Source organism: Dromiciops gliroides, chromosome 4 (assembly GCF_019393635.1).
Source record: "Dromiciops gliroides isolate mDroGli1 chromosome 4, mDroGli1.pri, whole genome shotgun sequence".
NCBI lineage: Eukaryota > Metazoa > Chordata > Mammalia > Microbiotheria > Microbiotheriidae > Dromiciops > Dromiciops gliroides.
Window position 1 is genome coordinate 215,493,156 of NC_057864.1, and position 14,347 is coordinate 215,507,502.

The 14,347-nt window shown below is 46.1% G+C and overlaps 1 protein-coding gene across 4 annotated transcripts in view; it reads left to right on the plus strand.

Moving 5' to 3' along the window:
- CEP131 (centrosomal protein 131) overlaps positions 1-14,042 on the plus strand; it is a 47,766-nt gene extending 33,724 nt beyond the window's left edge. For 3 of the 4 annotated variants that reach the window (XM_043963662.1, XM_043963664.1, XM_043963665.1), the window contains 10 exons: positions 437-539; positions 1,444-1,645; positions 3,421-3,528; positions 3,626-3,743; positions 4,217-4,291; positions 4,554-4,696; positions 10,311-10,488; positions 10,588-10,784; positions 13,473-13,533; positions 13,619-14,041. In XM_043963662.1, the coding sequence (XP_043819597.1) occupies positions 437-539; positions 1,444-1,645; positions 3,421-3,528; positions 3,626-3,743; positions 4,217-4,291; positions 4,554-4,696; positions 10,311-10,488; positions 10,588-10,784; positions 13,473-13,533; positions 13,619-13,693 (1,260 nt within the window). In that variant the 3' untranslated portion in view covers positions 13,694-14,041. Of the gene's footprint in view, positions 1-436; positions 540-1,443; positions 1,646-3,420; positions 3,529-3,625; positions 3,744-4,216; positions 4,292-4,553; positions 4,697-10,310; positions 10,489-10,587; positions 10,785-13,472; positions 13,534-13,618 lie in introns of all 4 variants that reach the window. The other variant, XM_043963663.1, reaches the window with a different exon arrangement.
- Positions 14,043-14,347: the final 305 nt, after the last annotated feature.

A 14,347-nucleotide genomic window follows, 5' to 3' on the forward strand; every position in this document is an offset into this window, starting at 1 on the left:
TCATGGCCTCCTTCTTGGGAGCACTGTGGCAGATTGGGTTTGCCTAGCAGACCCACTTTTGGGGACTTGGCTGACTAGTTTATGCCCACCTTTGTTGACATTGCCAAGAATGTTCTCTCATGAATGTCTGCTCAGAAGTCCTTAAGCACTTGATGGTGAGGTACAAGAAAAGAGAAACACATGTGGGGAGGATGATCCTTGGGAAAGTCAGTAGTCTCTAATTTGGCTTTGGTGTGTAGACTTCTTGAAGTCCTCTGGCTGTTTTGCAGGTATTAATAGCCCTTGTTATTCTTGTTCTGCTATTAGGACCTGGAAACAAACACTCTTCTAAATCTCCACTGGTTTAAGGAGTCTGGAAATAGGTGGCAATGGAGAGATATGGGTTTCATTTTCCACTTCCGTTAGGCTGTTCCTTAGCATCCTTTCTTGTTCACAGGAGATTAAGAAACTCAAAGAACTAATGAGTGCCACAGAAAAAATCCGAAGAGAGAAGTGGATCAATGAGAAAACCAAAAAGATCAAAGAAATCACTGTCCGAGGTAGGCCAGCCCATGGGAATTGTCACCTCTTGTTGACAGCTCTTTCTGTGCCTCAGGACGTGGCTCATAGGGGCCAGTGACATATTCGTCAAGGACACCAAGGCGTTCTCTCTGATCTCACACCATGGGTACCAACTCCCTGCTAGGCGTTTTTGTTCTGCCGTGGCAAATGTCAAGGTCATCCTGGGCAAAGGAAAAAGTTCTGAAAAGCATATACTACTAGGAGGAACAGTTGAAAGAATCAGGTCTGTTTAGCCTGGATAAGAGAGAGAAAAGAAGGCGAGGTGTCATAGCCATTTTCACATATTTGAAAGGTTTTGTTACACATAAGAGAACAGATCCTTCTGTGCTGCTCTAGAGGGCAGGACTGGCCCACTGCATTGTAAAGGACAGAAGCATGACTCTGGCTGGAGGAGGAACTGTCCAGCAGGGGGAGAGGCTACCTTGTCAGTAGTGACCTCTCCAGCCTTCAAAAAGAGACTAAAGTGAAGGGAGTTGTGGAGGAGATGGCCACAGGCCTAGAAAACCTCCAGGGTCCCTTTGAACTTAGATTCTGTGAGTATTTTAATGCCCTGGAGAGAGTGGGACCCTTGCCCAGGCTTTGAGAACCTCTCTTAATGCGTTGTAGCTGAAGGGAAAGAACACAGGTGCATTGACGCTAAGGCTAAGACAGTTCATGTTTCCCAGTCTCATCTGCTTTAATGCTCTGTCTCTCTGGTGACAGAGGGGAGTGATCCCATTTCCTGCCAGGGGAATACCCAAGCATGCTTTTTCTACTTGAACATGATGGAGAGAAGGGTTTCTCCCCCATCCCCAGAAGTAAGATTGGGTCCTGAGCTCGTCTGCAGGAGCCTTTTTCCTGTCTGGTCTGTTTGGGGTGACTGTTCCATACCCCTTGCTCTAGGCTTGGAGCCAGAGATCCAGAAGCTGATTGCCAAGCACAAGCAAGAAATCAAGAAGTTAAAGACACTGCATGAGGCTGAGTTGCTGCAGTCAGACCAGCGGGCCGCTCAGCGCTATGTGCAGCAAACCGAAGAGCTGCGGGAACACCTAGAGCGGGAGAAGGAGGAGCAGGGACGGCGGGAGAGGGAGCTGGCCCGGCAACGGTACATGGAAGGGTTTCTGGAGGGGGCAGCAGGTGGTGCAGTGGATGAAGCACCAGCCCAGGGGTCAGGAAGACCTGTGTTCAAATCCTGCCCCAGATAACTTCCTAGCTGTATTATCCTGGGCAAGTCACTTAACCCCTGTTTGCCTCAGTTTCCCTGTCCGTAAAATGGGGACAATAATAGCACCTGCCTCCCAGGGTCATTGTGAGGATCAAATGAGATAATTGTGAAGCGTGTTAGCACAGAGTAAGCAACGTGTGTGTGTGCATGTGTGTCTATACATATAGACACACACACACATATATACACATATATGTGTGTGTATATACACAGACATGCATGTTAGCTATCATTATCACCATCATTATGATTATTATGTGACTTATAATGTGACTGAAATTGGGGTCAGTGCCTGAAGCCAGGAGGTGAGTGCTAATCATACCATCTGAAGAGATGAGACAAACAAGCACAGAGCAGAGGTGTGGCTTGTTCCAGTCCCTACAGAAAGTGTCTGAGGTGGAACTAGGATCTAAATCCCGGAGTGACGACCTGGCTCACCCCTCTTCGGTTAACACTGTGCTTCCCACAGGCCTGATGAGTGATTCTGTAAGAAGGTAGTTGAGAGTGTTGGTGGCATAAAGAGCACTGAACTGGGAATCAGGAGACCTGCCTTCTGCCTTTGCCATTAACTTCCTGCTGAAGTGTGTGTGTGTGTTGGGGGGGGGGGTGTACTTGAGGCAGGGAGAGCAACTAGAAAGCTATCACAGGGGTCCAGGAGTGAGGCGATGACCCTGTACAAGAGTGGCAGCTGTGAGAATGGACAGTCTTGGATAAATCGCTTCATCTCTTCAAGCCTCTGTTTCCTCTTCTGTTAAATGAAGGCTTTAGACACCTGATCTCTGAGGTCCTCTACAATTGTAGACAGTTCATGGCTTAAGAACACTGTCTTTCAGAGTACTAATAGTAACTGAGGACCAGACTGCTTTACTTTGCTGAGGTCTCACCAGCTGGTTATTATCCAGGGATTGGTGTGGTCTTCTCCCGAACCTCTAGACACCCATCCTGGGAGAGGGGAACCCCTCATGTATGGAGATAAATGCATTGCTGTTCTATAAGTAAACCAAGCTTCCTTCCTATATAAAAATCTCCAAGACCTTACTTTGCTAAAGAAGAGGTTATATTAGTTTTCATAATATCCCCTTACCAGCTCAGCATAATGGATCAGGCCCCTTTCACCTTAACTCTACCTCACAACCAGTCTATGGGGGATGCCTAACACATAAATAGCCAGTGTGTACCCAGAGCAGAAAGAGATGGATGGTTTTAGCAGGGATCAAAGAGGATAATTAATACAGGTAAAGAACGTTGTTGACTGTGGCATACTATAAATCTAAGCTATTATCACTTTTATCCTCTCTTACAACACATCCTCAGTCCTTCAGTTTCTATTCCCACTCAGGGTTTGTAAAATAGGAATGTTTCCTCGTATCAGACTTCAGGGTTGGATGAGCACCCTACTCACATGTTCCCTGTAAATAGAAGCAGATCCCAAGGGGAAGAATAATGGGTCTCCCCTTTTCATATCTCATTATTAGCTCATCTTAACACCCAACACCCACATACTGTGCCGACTTAGCTGATAGTGGACAACCAATCCCTGTTGTTTTAATGATTCTGCTGCCGCAAATGGAGTGGATTGAGGGAAGTTCACCCTCCTTCCTTCAGCGGTTAAGCAGGAATGAGTGTAACTGAGGAGAATCCGTCTTTCCCAGCAGATATGAGAAGCACTTGGAGGAGGAAGAACAGGCCCTTCATCAGCAGCGGCGCCGACTCTACAGTGAGGTGGCGGAAGAGAAGGAGCGGCTGAACCAGCAGGCAGCCAGGTAGCCAGAAGGAAGGAAGACAGGCGGGCAGGACGGACCTCAGCATTACAGGAGGCTCCTTCAGCACTGACTGACCACTTGTGACTGTGCCTTTCAGGCAGCAGGCAGAGCTGGAGAAACTGAAGCAGCAGCTTGAGGAGAGTAGCTGCGTGGTGACACAGGCCCTCAGGGAGGAGTATGAGAAGGGGAGAGAGGAGCAAGAGAGGCGGCACCAGGTTCCTCTTTCTTTCCTTTTGTCTGCATGTCATTCCCCGCCCCCCCCCCCACTCCTCCTAAAACTACCCAGTGGCATTCTTCTGTCCCTACAATAGCAGCATGGAAACACGGATCAAGTGCGGTGACTCTGTTGAGGTCCAAAGGGATGCTAAGGTCACTTAAAACGTCAGAGCATTGTTCTGCTCTCCTGAGTCTCTTGACTCCCAGCCCAGGGTGCTTCTCATTAGATGGTACTACTTTCAGGAAAGCAGGCCCTTCTTCTCTCTCTCAGGCAGCTGGGCTGCTGCTGGCTTCTCCCAGTGGTACCAAAGGGTGATCAGCTAAGCTGCAGGGTCCTCTGCCCCAAGCTTTGGGCCTCTCCTTATTCTTCGAGTTGTTTTAGATGAGACTCTAGCAGACAAAAGCTCAGGCCTGAACTGAGTGGAGAGTGGTCAGTAGGGCTGGCATCATGGGACTTTGCTTTATCTTTTAGTTGGATATGAAAGCCCTGAAGGAACGGCTGGAGGTGGAGAAGGAAACCTGGGAAGCCAACTACTTAAAGAAAGAGGTGACAGCCAGTACTCTGTTCAGCAGCTGCCTCCACCCCGGGGATTTGGGCAGGTGGTTTTAGAAAACTCCCATTGGTCAACAGACCTTCCCTGGCTTTCCTTTCCCTTCCTTCCTATCTCTCACCTCATCCCATCTCATCTCACGATTCCAAGAAAAGGAAATCAGGACGGTGTTGTAATCATTTTTTTTTAATAGCATTCCATTGTTTAATAGAAGAGGCCTCACTGACATCTGCCGGGCTCTCTGCTGTTCTCTCCCAGGAGGCACGGCTGCTGAAACGGGAACGTGAGCTGAAGGATGAAGTTCGAAAAGTCAGGGACAAGGAGATTGAGCTGGTTATTCAGAGGCTTGAAGCTGATATGACCCTAACCAAGGAGGAGTGTGAGCAAACAGCTGAGAACAGGTGAGAGAGTTGGTGCTAGAGGAAGAGGACAGAAACCCGGGGTGGCTTCTTGGGGCACGTGATGCTACAAGAGTTAAATCTGACTTGTGCCGATGAGCAGTCATTGAGTCCCTGGTGTGTTCCACAGAGTGAGTGGAGAAAAATATTGCGTATTACGGGTGAAAAGGTAGGAAGGGGCCAGATGGGGATGTTTAAACTGAAGGCTCTAAATTTGACCTTAAATGTACTAAGGAGGGGCAGCAGGATGGTGAAGTGGATAGAGCACTGGCCCTGGAGTCAGGAGTACCTGAGTTCAAATCCGGCCTCAGACACTTAACACTTACTAGCTGTGTGACCCTGGGCAAGTCACTTAACCCCAATTGCCTCACTTAAAAAAAAAAAAAACATAATAAGGAGCTACTGGAGTTTATTGTGTTGGGAGGGGCAGGTTTAGAAGGGACTTAAGCTTTAGGGAGCTCACTCTCGCAGCTGAGTGGAAGATGGGCTGAAGTGTGTGTGGTGTGTGTGTGTGGGGGGGTACTTGAGGCAGGGAGAACAACTAGAAAGCTATTGCAGGGGTCCAGGCGTGAGGTGATGACCCTGTACAGGAGTGGCAGCTGTGAGAGTGGACAGATAAGGACAGATAAAGATACTGTGAAGATAGAAATGACAGGACTTGGCAACTGAGTCAGGATGTGGGTGAATGAGAGAGAGGAATTCAGTCAATCAAGCATTAAGTACTTCAGATATTTCAGGAAGCATTTGCTAAGCACTGGAGATACAAAGAAAACGCAAACACACACACATGCTTTCTTTTTTTTCTTTTTTTTAATTTGTCCTATTTTTTTTATTAATAAAGTATTTTATTGGGGGCAGCTAGGTGGCGCAGTGGATAGAGCACTGGCCTTGGATTCAGGAGGACCTGAGTTCAAATCTGGCTTCAGACCCTTGATATCTACTAGCTGTGTGACCCTGGGCAAGTCACTTAACCCCAATTGTCTTACCAAAAAAAATTAAAAATAAAGTATTTTATTTTTTTTCCTGTTACATGAAAAGATAGTTCTCAACTTTTGTTTATACAAGCTTTCCAATTTCAGATTTTTCTCCCTCCCTCCCCTCCCTCCCCCCTCCTCTAGACAGCAGGTAATCTGATATAGGTTGTGTATATATATATATATATATGTGTATATATACACACACACATAATAACATTAAACATATTTCTGCATTAGTCATGTTATAAGAGAAAAATCAGAGCAATGACGAAAAACCTCAAAATAGAAAAACAACAGCACCAAAAACAAAAGAAATAGTATGGTTCATTCAGCATCTATACTCCACAGTTGTTTTTTTTTTCCCCCCCTGGATTTGGAGATCCTCTTCTTTTTTTTCTTTTCTTTTTTTCTTTTTTTTTTTTTGCGGGGCAGTTGGGGTTAAGTGACTTGCCCAGGGTCACACAGCTAGTAGGTGTTAAGTGTCTGAGGCCGGATTTGAACTCAGGTACTCCTGAATCCAGGGCCGGTGCTCTATTCACTGTGCCATCTAGCTGCCCCTGGAGATTCTCTTCTATCATGAGTTCCCTGGAACTCTTCTGTACCATTGCATTAGTGAGAAGAATATATAGTCTATCACAGTAGATCAATACACAATGTTGATGATACTGACACACATGCTTTCTTACATACTTGTGTCTAAATATCTCCCTCTCTCTCTCTCTCTCTCTCTTTCTTTCTCTCTCTCTCCATCAGAACATGTAAGATAAATACAGAGTAAATGAAAGGTAACCTTCAAGGGGATGGCCCAAACAGCTGGGGGCCTCTTGGAAGAGGGGAAGCCCAAGAATCTTAAGAATTTGGAAGGGCCTGGGGGACAGCAGCAAGGAACAGCCATTAGACCAGTTTATGTCACAGAATGCGTGTGAGATGATTGCAAAGCTAGGCAGAGAATGGGTTGTGAAGAGCTTTCACTGCTAAGGACTTTATATTTGGTCTTGGAAGTAATAGGAAGCCATGAGGCTTGATTGAGCAGGAGGCTCATACCTACACTTTAGGAGCATCTGATGTGTGAGGAAGTGAATGAATAATAAATAACGCATTTATCGAGTGCTTATTGTGTGCAGAGCACTGCTAACTGATGGGGATACAAATAGAACAATAAGACAGGCCCTGCCCTCAGGAACCTCATGTTCTAGTGGAGGAGACCACACAGACAGGAGTTTCTGGCTGCAAATCAGATGGGAAAATCCCATGGTTCTTAGGGTACAGAGACAAAGCAGATGGCAATGCTGCTTGAATGTCATTTCCACTGATAAAATCAGCAGTTTCTGATTTTGAACCATTTGACAGTGCCAAGGACTTTGGGGGCAAAAACTTTCTTTTCTGGGTGGTAAAAAGCTTCTGTAGCAGCCCAAGAAGCAATCTGAGGAGATGGATGCAGAAGACTTGTTTTTTCCTAAAAAACAAAGAACAGGAAAAAATTAGAAAAATTCAAAGTTGTAGGGTGCTAGTGTCAGTGGTAGAATGATTATATTTGGCCAAAAGTAGGCTTTTTTATGCTAGATAAGATCATGATTGCTTTTGATTCCATTTCTGCTTTGTGACATCAGCATTTCTTATCTCACTAGCTTCTATCATCTCTAACCAAAATTAAGTGTCAATTGAATCTATTGTAGATTTTAATAAACTGGTTTTTTTTAATCATTAAAATCACTTTGATAGCTATGTGGGGGATGGATTTGAATGAGGAAAGACATGAGACCAGGAAACCAATTAGGAGACTATTGCAGGAGTCCAGACATGAGCTGATGAGTGATGAGGGCCTGAGGTCATGGCTATGCAGAAGTGAAAGATGGGAAGAATACAAGATTTGGCTACTGATTGGATGTATAGGGTGAGCAAGAGAGAGAAGAGTCAAAGATGAAGTTTCAAACCTGGACTTGGAGGATGATTTGGGGGGAAAGATAACAAGTTCTGTATTGTTTGAGTTTGATGGGTCTCTGAAAAATGTAGTTTGAAATACGTACACAGAGATTATACATATATAACCTATATTGGATTGCTTTCTGTCTTCGGGAGGGGGGAAGGAGGGGAGAGAGGGAGAAAAATTTGGAACTCAAAATCTTACGAAAACAAATGTTGAAAACTCTTTACATGTATCTGGAAAGTGATAAATACATACACAGAACTTTGGGGTCCCCCTGTGGTTACTGGTTGTGACATGAAGAGCAAGCAAAAGAGACTGAAAAGGAGCACTTAGGTAAGTAGGAGAACAAAGAGAGAACAAAGTCATAGAAACCCATCGAGGAGAAATAGACTATCCAGGAGGAAAAAGTCTGGGGACGATGACCACTGAGAAGAGGCCATTAGATTTGGAAATTTATGTCATTGGTAATTTTGGAGAGAGTAGTTCCAGTTGAATGATAAAGTTGGGAGAGCCATATTGTAGAAGGTTTAGAAGATAGCGAGAGGGGCAGCTAGGTGGCGCAGTGGATAGAGCACGGGCCCTGGAGTCAGGAGGACCTCAGTTCAAATCCCGCCTCAGACACTTAGCACTTACTAGCTGTGTGACCCTGGGCAAGTCACTTAACCCCAATTGCCTCACTAAAAAATAAATAAATAAATAAGAAAATTAAAAAAAAAAAAAAGAAGATAGCGAGAGGAGAGAAGGTGCTGGCACTGAGTTTAGCTGAGAAGAGGAGGACTATAGAGTGACAGCTATAATGGGACTGGTAGGATCTCTTATGGGTTTGTTTTTTTAAGAATAGGGTAGGGCACCAAAAAAAAAAAAAAAGAATAGGGTAGGCTTGGGCATGTTTGTAGGCATCAGAGAAAGAGCCAGTAGATAAGGAGAGATTGAAGATGGGGGAATCATGGTGGAGGCAGTTTGCAGGAGATGAATGGTGATGGGATCAAGGGAGCAGTAGAGTGGTTGGAGTGACCTCATCATAGACTGGAAGGAAGGAGAAAATGGTGAAAGGCAATGTCAGTGACATGAGGTGAAAAGGAGGGAAGAGAAGGAGCTCTCAGCAAGTGGTCTCAGTTTTTTCAGTGAAGTGTGAGATTTTTGTCCTCAGAACAGATAATGAAATTGTATCACGAGAAGCTTACAGAAAGAAGAAAAGATTTGGAACGATACATTATATAAGATTAGAAAGGTAGGGGCAGCTAGGTGGCGCAGTGGATAGAGCACTGGCCCTGGAGTCAGGAGTACCTGAGTTCAAATCTGGCCTCAGACACTTAACAATTACTAGCTGTGTGACCCTGGGCAAGTCACTTAACCCCAATTGCCTCACAAAAAAAAAAAAAAAAAAGGAAGAAAAAGAAAAGAAAAAAAGAAAGGTAGCCAAAAGTTGGTGGGGGGAAAAATTTCCATCCAAGTTCATGGACCCTATAGTCTAGCAGAGTAAAATAAATAGCTGACATTTACATGCTGCTCTGCAGTTTACAAAGTATTCCCCTTCCAACAGCCCTGAGGCAAGTAGTTCAAGTTGTTATCATTCCCATTTTGCAGATAAGAAAATTGAGACTTGTGGTGGTTTATTGACTTGTTTATATAGTTACACAGTCACAAAGTACTGAAGCTGGGACTCAAATTCAGATACTCCAGATCCCGCCTTCCCCTTTTACAAATGAAGAAACAGGCACAAAGCAGTTAGGGAACTTGTCTGTGATGACACGGACCCCTTTTGTACCGGTGGTACTGCCACAGAGGCTCAGTCATCCTGCAGAAGAGGGACATTGTGAGGTGACTTCCAAGTTTCACCCATTCAGATGGTGTTCTAAGGCTTACAGAGCACTTTGGTCACACTCTTGTGAAGCAGGTGGTTCTGGGGCAGCTGGGTGTCATCATGGCCTGTGGCCTCTCTCAAACTCATCTCTCAGATAGGGATTGCAATACTAGCAGATAAGGAATGGCTAGAAAAGCACTTCCTAAGCCGGTACTGTATGTCCAGCACTGTGCTGATGGCTGAGGATAGTTGGAAAAGCCAGCACACAGAATCAACTGTGTGTCCCCGGGGCATCTGGTTTGAGAAGTTAAAGGAGTGGTGAGGGGAGCAGTAGGGGAGTGTATTGACACACTCTTTCCAGAGCTGGTTATGTTCCAAAACCGGAAGAGGCATCAGGGCCAGAAGCTGGTGCAGAGGGTTCTGATGAAGTGGGCACTGAAGCAGCCGCCAGGTGGCGCAGCAATCCAAGGGTAGGAGGTCTTCCTGGGCTTCTTGTTTGGCCCGGCTGGTGTAGAAGATACACAGGTAAAGCCCTCTATCCACAGTGGCTATTATGATTGTTGTTATCCCTGGCTTTATAGATGGGGTACCGAAGCACCAAGAAGTCATGTGATTCTTTCATGGAGTCACAGTCAGTGTAAGAGTTGGGCGTCAAACCTGGATTTCCTGACTTCTGTAGCACACAGCCTGAGAAATCACAAAAGCTGACAAGTGTGGGCCTAGACCAGTGTATTCCAGAGGTTACAATGCTGTGTAGGAGCTAGCAGTGACACACAGGGACAGAGGTGGGGTTTGGTGACATATTGAAAGTCCAACAGCAAGCCAGTCACGGACTCGGCCTAGACGCCAGGGCCTAGGACGTTGCCAGCGTGTCCTACCCCCTCATTCTTCGATCTTTCTTGCCCTCAGGATCAAGCGTATACGGGACAAATATGAGGCAGAACTCGCAGATCTGGAGCAGTCAGAGCGGAAGTTGCAGGAGCGCTGTGCAGAACTGAAGGGCCGGCTAGGGGAGGCCGAGGGCGAGAACTCTCGGCTCCAGGGTCTTGTGAAACGAAAGGAGAAGGAGGTGGAGGACATCATGATGGTGAGTCCGGGCTTCCCAGAGGTGCCCAGCCCTGGGGGCTCTTCCTGAGCACCCCTCCCCATCCCCAGACTGTTTCTGATTCTTAGATTTTCCTGTCAGGTGAAGGACAAGTTAATGGAAGAGAGGAGCAGCCTGTCAGAGGTGATTCGCCAGGAATTCTCAGACCAACTGATGGCAACTGAAGAGGAGAACAGGAGATTGAAAGCAGAAATATCAGAGCTACGGGCCCGTCAACAGTTAGAACTCGAGAAGATCAGTCGGGACAAAGAAGATGAGCTGGAAGAAGTGCATAAGAGGTGAAAGTGTTGTGGTTCCATCCAACCAGTCTTTCCTGTTTGCATTGGTAAATGGGTTGATTCTTGTCTGGGAAGGCTTCCTTCAGGGTTAACAGCAACCTGCATTTTTCAAGGATCTGCTCAGTGTTTAGCACTGTACTAGGTAGCAAGAGGAGGAAACAGCTTTGACTTGTGATATATGGAAGGAAAGGATGGGGTATAATGAGACAGGAGGCCAGCAAATGGAGGGAGAGCACCTTCTGTTCCCATTCTTAGTTGCCACTGTTATTTAGGGCTATCCCATGTGCCCCTATTATATTCTAATATGATAGCAAATTCTTTAGGAGAAAAAGTTGGACGGATCCTGGAAAGCAGCTGTTTCACACAGATTCACTTCACCCTCTGGTTCCCAACCCACTTTTACTGCTCGCTTCACATTGGTTCAGATGCACACTACAGGTGATCCATAGTCCATTGCCCTTCTTGGCCAGGTTTGCCTTCCATGGGGACAGAGTAGGAGAATTACTAGCAGAGTAGCCTGGAAAAAGAAACCAGAAAGCCCCCTAGGCTGGGACTCTTCCCAGAAAGACCTATCCATTGTCCTAGGGTTAACCCTGTAGTTTAGGACAACTTAATCACAATGAGGACATTGCCTCAGATGCACTTATAGGCCACCAACTACCTTAGATCCTGTCCACACTGGCCACTGAGGACTTTGGGCTTTGCCCTTGACTTTTATATGGGTGCCCAGCTTTACCATACATATCCAAAGTTTTAAATTAAGAAACATATTATTAAGGCTAAAATTCTAGCTAGTCTGTCTAAAATATCTAATGAGTGGTCGCCAATAAATTATAAGCTTTAGCAAGAGTTAGACTTTTAAGCATTTATTAAGGAGAATAAGAATTTGGTAAAGAGAGAGAGAAAGGCCTACATTCATCTATCTATTAAAGGGAGAGCGCATTTCTAGCTCCGCTCTCTGCCAGAGTCCACAGGAAAGAGCCCCAGTCAGAGCGCCAGGCTCCCCCTTCTTCCTCCCACAAGCAAATGTCACTTCCTGACGCCACAGAAAAGACGCATGGTCTTGCCCTCAAAGACCTTCACCTCATGGGTGGAGCTCTTCTACAGTAAGTCTCCAGCAGGTGGCGTCATTCCAATCGTTACAATATAAAAACTCTGAATTGACCTTGAATTTATGAAATTTTGAAATGGGTGCAAGCATACCTGGTTCTTTGGGTACTCACTGGGAAAGCCTATGAGGGCAGTAGGAAGTAGGGGTGTAATCACACTTTAAGCTTAGAGTATACCAAGACAAGCACAAAAAGGTCACAGAGGCAGATGGCATGGGCTCAGGGAGGTGGAATGGTGAAGACAGTGTGGGGAAGAGGACAGGGTCGGGAAGAGGCCGAGATTAGAAATGGGAGCACTCAGCAGCACAGACCCAATGGGGATGGAGGGCTGGTGTGGGGCTGGGCCATCATCTGAGGTCTCGTTTTTAGTTCATTAGCATCCAGACCATCTCAAAGTTGTCTGTAAAACGTATCCGCATCATCTCAAAGTTATCAGCACCTTTCGGGGTTCTGTGGCTATCTAGGACTTCTCTGAGGTTTACTGCAGCGCCCACATGCTTCTCCCTGATTCCACACACATTACCTGGAGGGGATTTTTGGTTAATATATGGTACATTCTGTAAATTCTGCTCCTTCGATCTTTGGAACACTTTGTACATGACTTCCAAGTTCCCCTTTGCAATCTTATTTCCTGCTATTGCCCCTTTAGTTTGGTTACTTATAAATTAACTTCCTATACTGACTAGAAGGAGGGTGGCAGTCTGGGGACCAGAACAAGATAAAATTTTAACATACTCTCTAGGCCATCTTGGTATAGCCATAGACCAGTGATCCTGATGCAGTCAAAGGAATATCAATACTGCATGTCCCAGTCATAGGTATGGCAGGGCAGGGCGAAGCCAATGGGCCTAGAAGAGGATTCTATGAGAGGGCATATCTGTATCAAAAATAAGTAAATTATTCTGTGGATATACATCTGAGAGGCAAGGCCCCTCAGGCTATGCTCTTAGGCTGTACTGGGGTGGAGGGAAGTAGCTCAGCACTAATGATTAATAAATAGCTGTTATTAATAAATAGCAATGCCCATTTGTAGAATTGCTCAGTGAGGGCTAAACAGTGTCTTGCTTAGCAGGCTAGTCAAGTTCCTGTGTTGCTTTCAGAACATGTATCCGTAGGGGGTGGGTCAGTATGGAGCAATCTTTAGTTTTCTAGGCAGGTTGACAGGCTGCAGCAGTGGCGTGAGCCCAAGGCTGCCTAGTGATTTGGCATCATAGTGATTTGCCTAGTAGGTTGTGCGGAGACTCTGTAGACAAAGGTTAAGTTTTACACCCAGCTACAAGTGATTCATCTCAGGTCCCTTCATCCTACTCCAGAAAAAAACTAGAAAATGACAGCTTAGAATCATGGAATAATAGAGCTGCCCCCCGTCCCTCCCCCATACGTATGAAGAAACAGACCTAGAACAGCTAAGTGTTAATCAAGGTCACAGAGCTGGATCCTTTCCAAAGTGTGTATCCAATCCAGATCTTCAGGATCTAAGTCCCAGGTTTGTTCCTCACCAGTATTCCAAGCCATCAACTAAACCCACTGTGGGGCAGTTGAAGCCTCCTAGTTAAGCTGGTATTTGTTCACCTCACAGGGTCAAGATTGCTATAATGAAGAAAGAAGAGACTGTGAACAACCTTCGAAAACAGTATGAAGTAAGTTGTCACTCTTGATCTGTCCCAGGGCTGACCTCCTCTGTGAGGCCCCACGCCTGACAGGCTGTGTATCTGTGTGTCCCAGGCAGCAGTGAAGCGGGCTGACCACCTCGAGGCACTGCTGGAGCAACAGAGGAAGCAGCTCCTCAGTGCCAAGTGAGCACCCACCTCTTGCCACGCAGGAGAAAGACTGCAGCTACAAGTCTGCCTGGGTGGCCCTGCTGTCCAGCGTGACTGTGAGTCTATGGCTGTGAATGAGGAAGCACTATTGTCCCGGGGCTTGGGAGAGAAGAGGGGCCATCCTCCTCCTTCGCTACTCTATTTTTACAATGTTTGCCCCCTGTGCCCATGAGTGAGTGGCTCCCTAAGCCAAGAGCCATCCCAGGGCTTTTGTTGTTGTATTTTAACATTAAAAAAGTCACTGGTTTCTAAAACAGTGCAGCCCTTTACTTGTCTGTCCTGGAGTGAGAAGAGCTTGAAGCTAAGAGAGCAGTCATGGGGACATCTACATCTGTTCAGAAGTAATAACATGGGACCTTGGGGAGCTGAGTTTCCTGTCAACAGTGAACCATAAGCTGGTTATCTCCTGTGTCCTTCTCCCTGCCTTATCTTTCCCACCCTCTCAGCCCTTTTTAGAATGAGGATCTACTCGCTGCCCCTGGCACGGAGGGACAGAAGAGTAAGCAGGCTTAAAGGGAGTTGGGGGATTTTCCTGAGGGATGTTGGGATCCCTGTTCCCAAGTCTTCTCCAGGTCCTGCTGCTTGCAGCCATTCAGTCTCTGACATTGGGACACCTGGCTGCACCCTTTAGCTA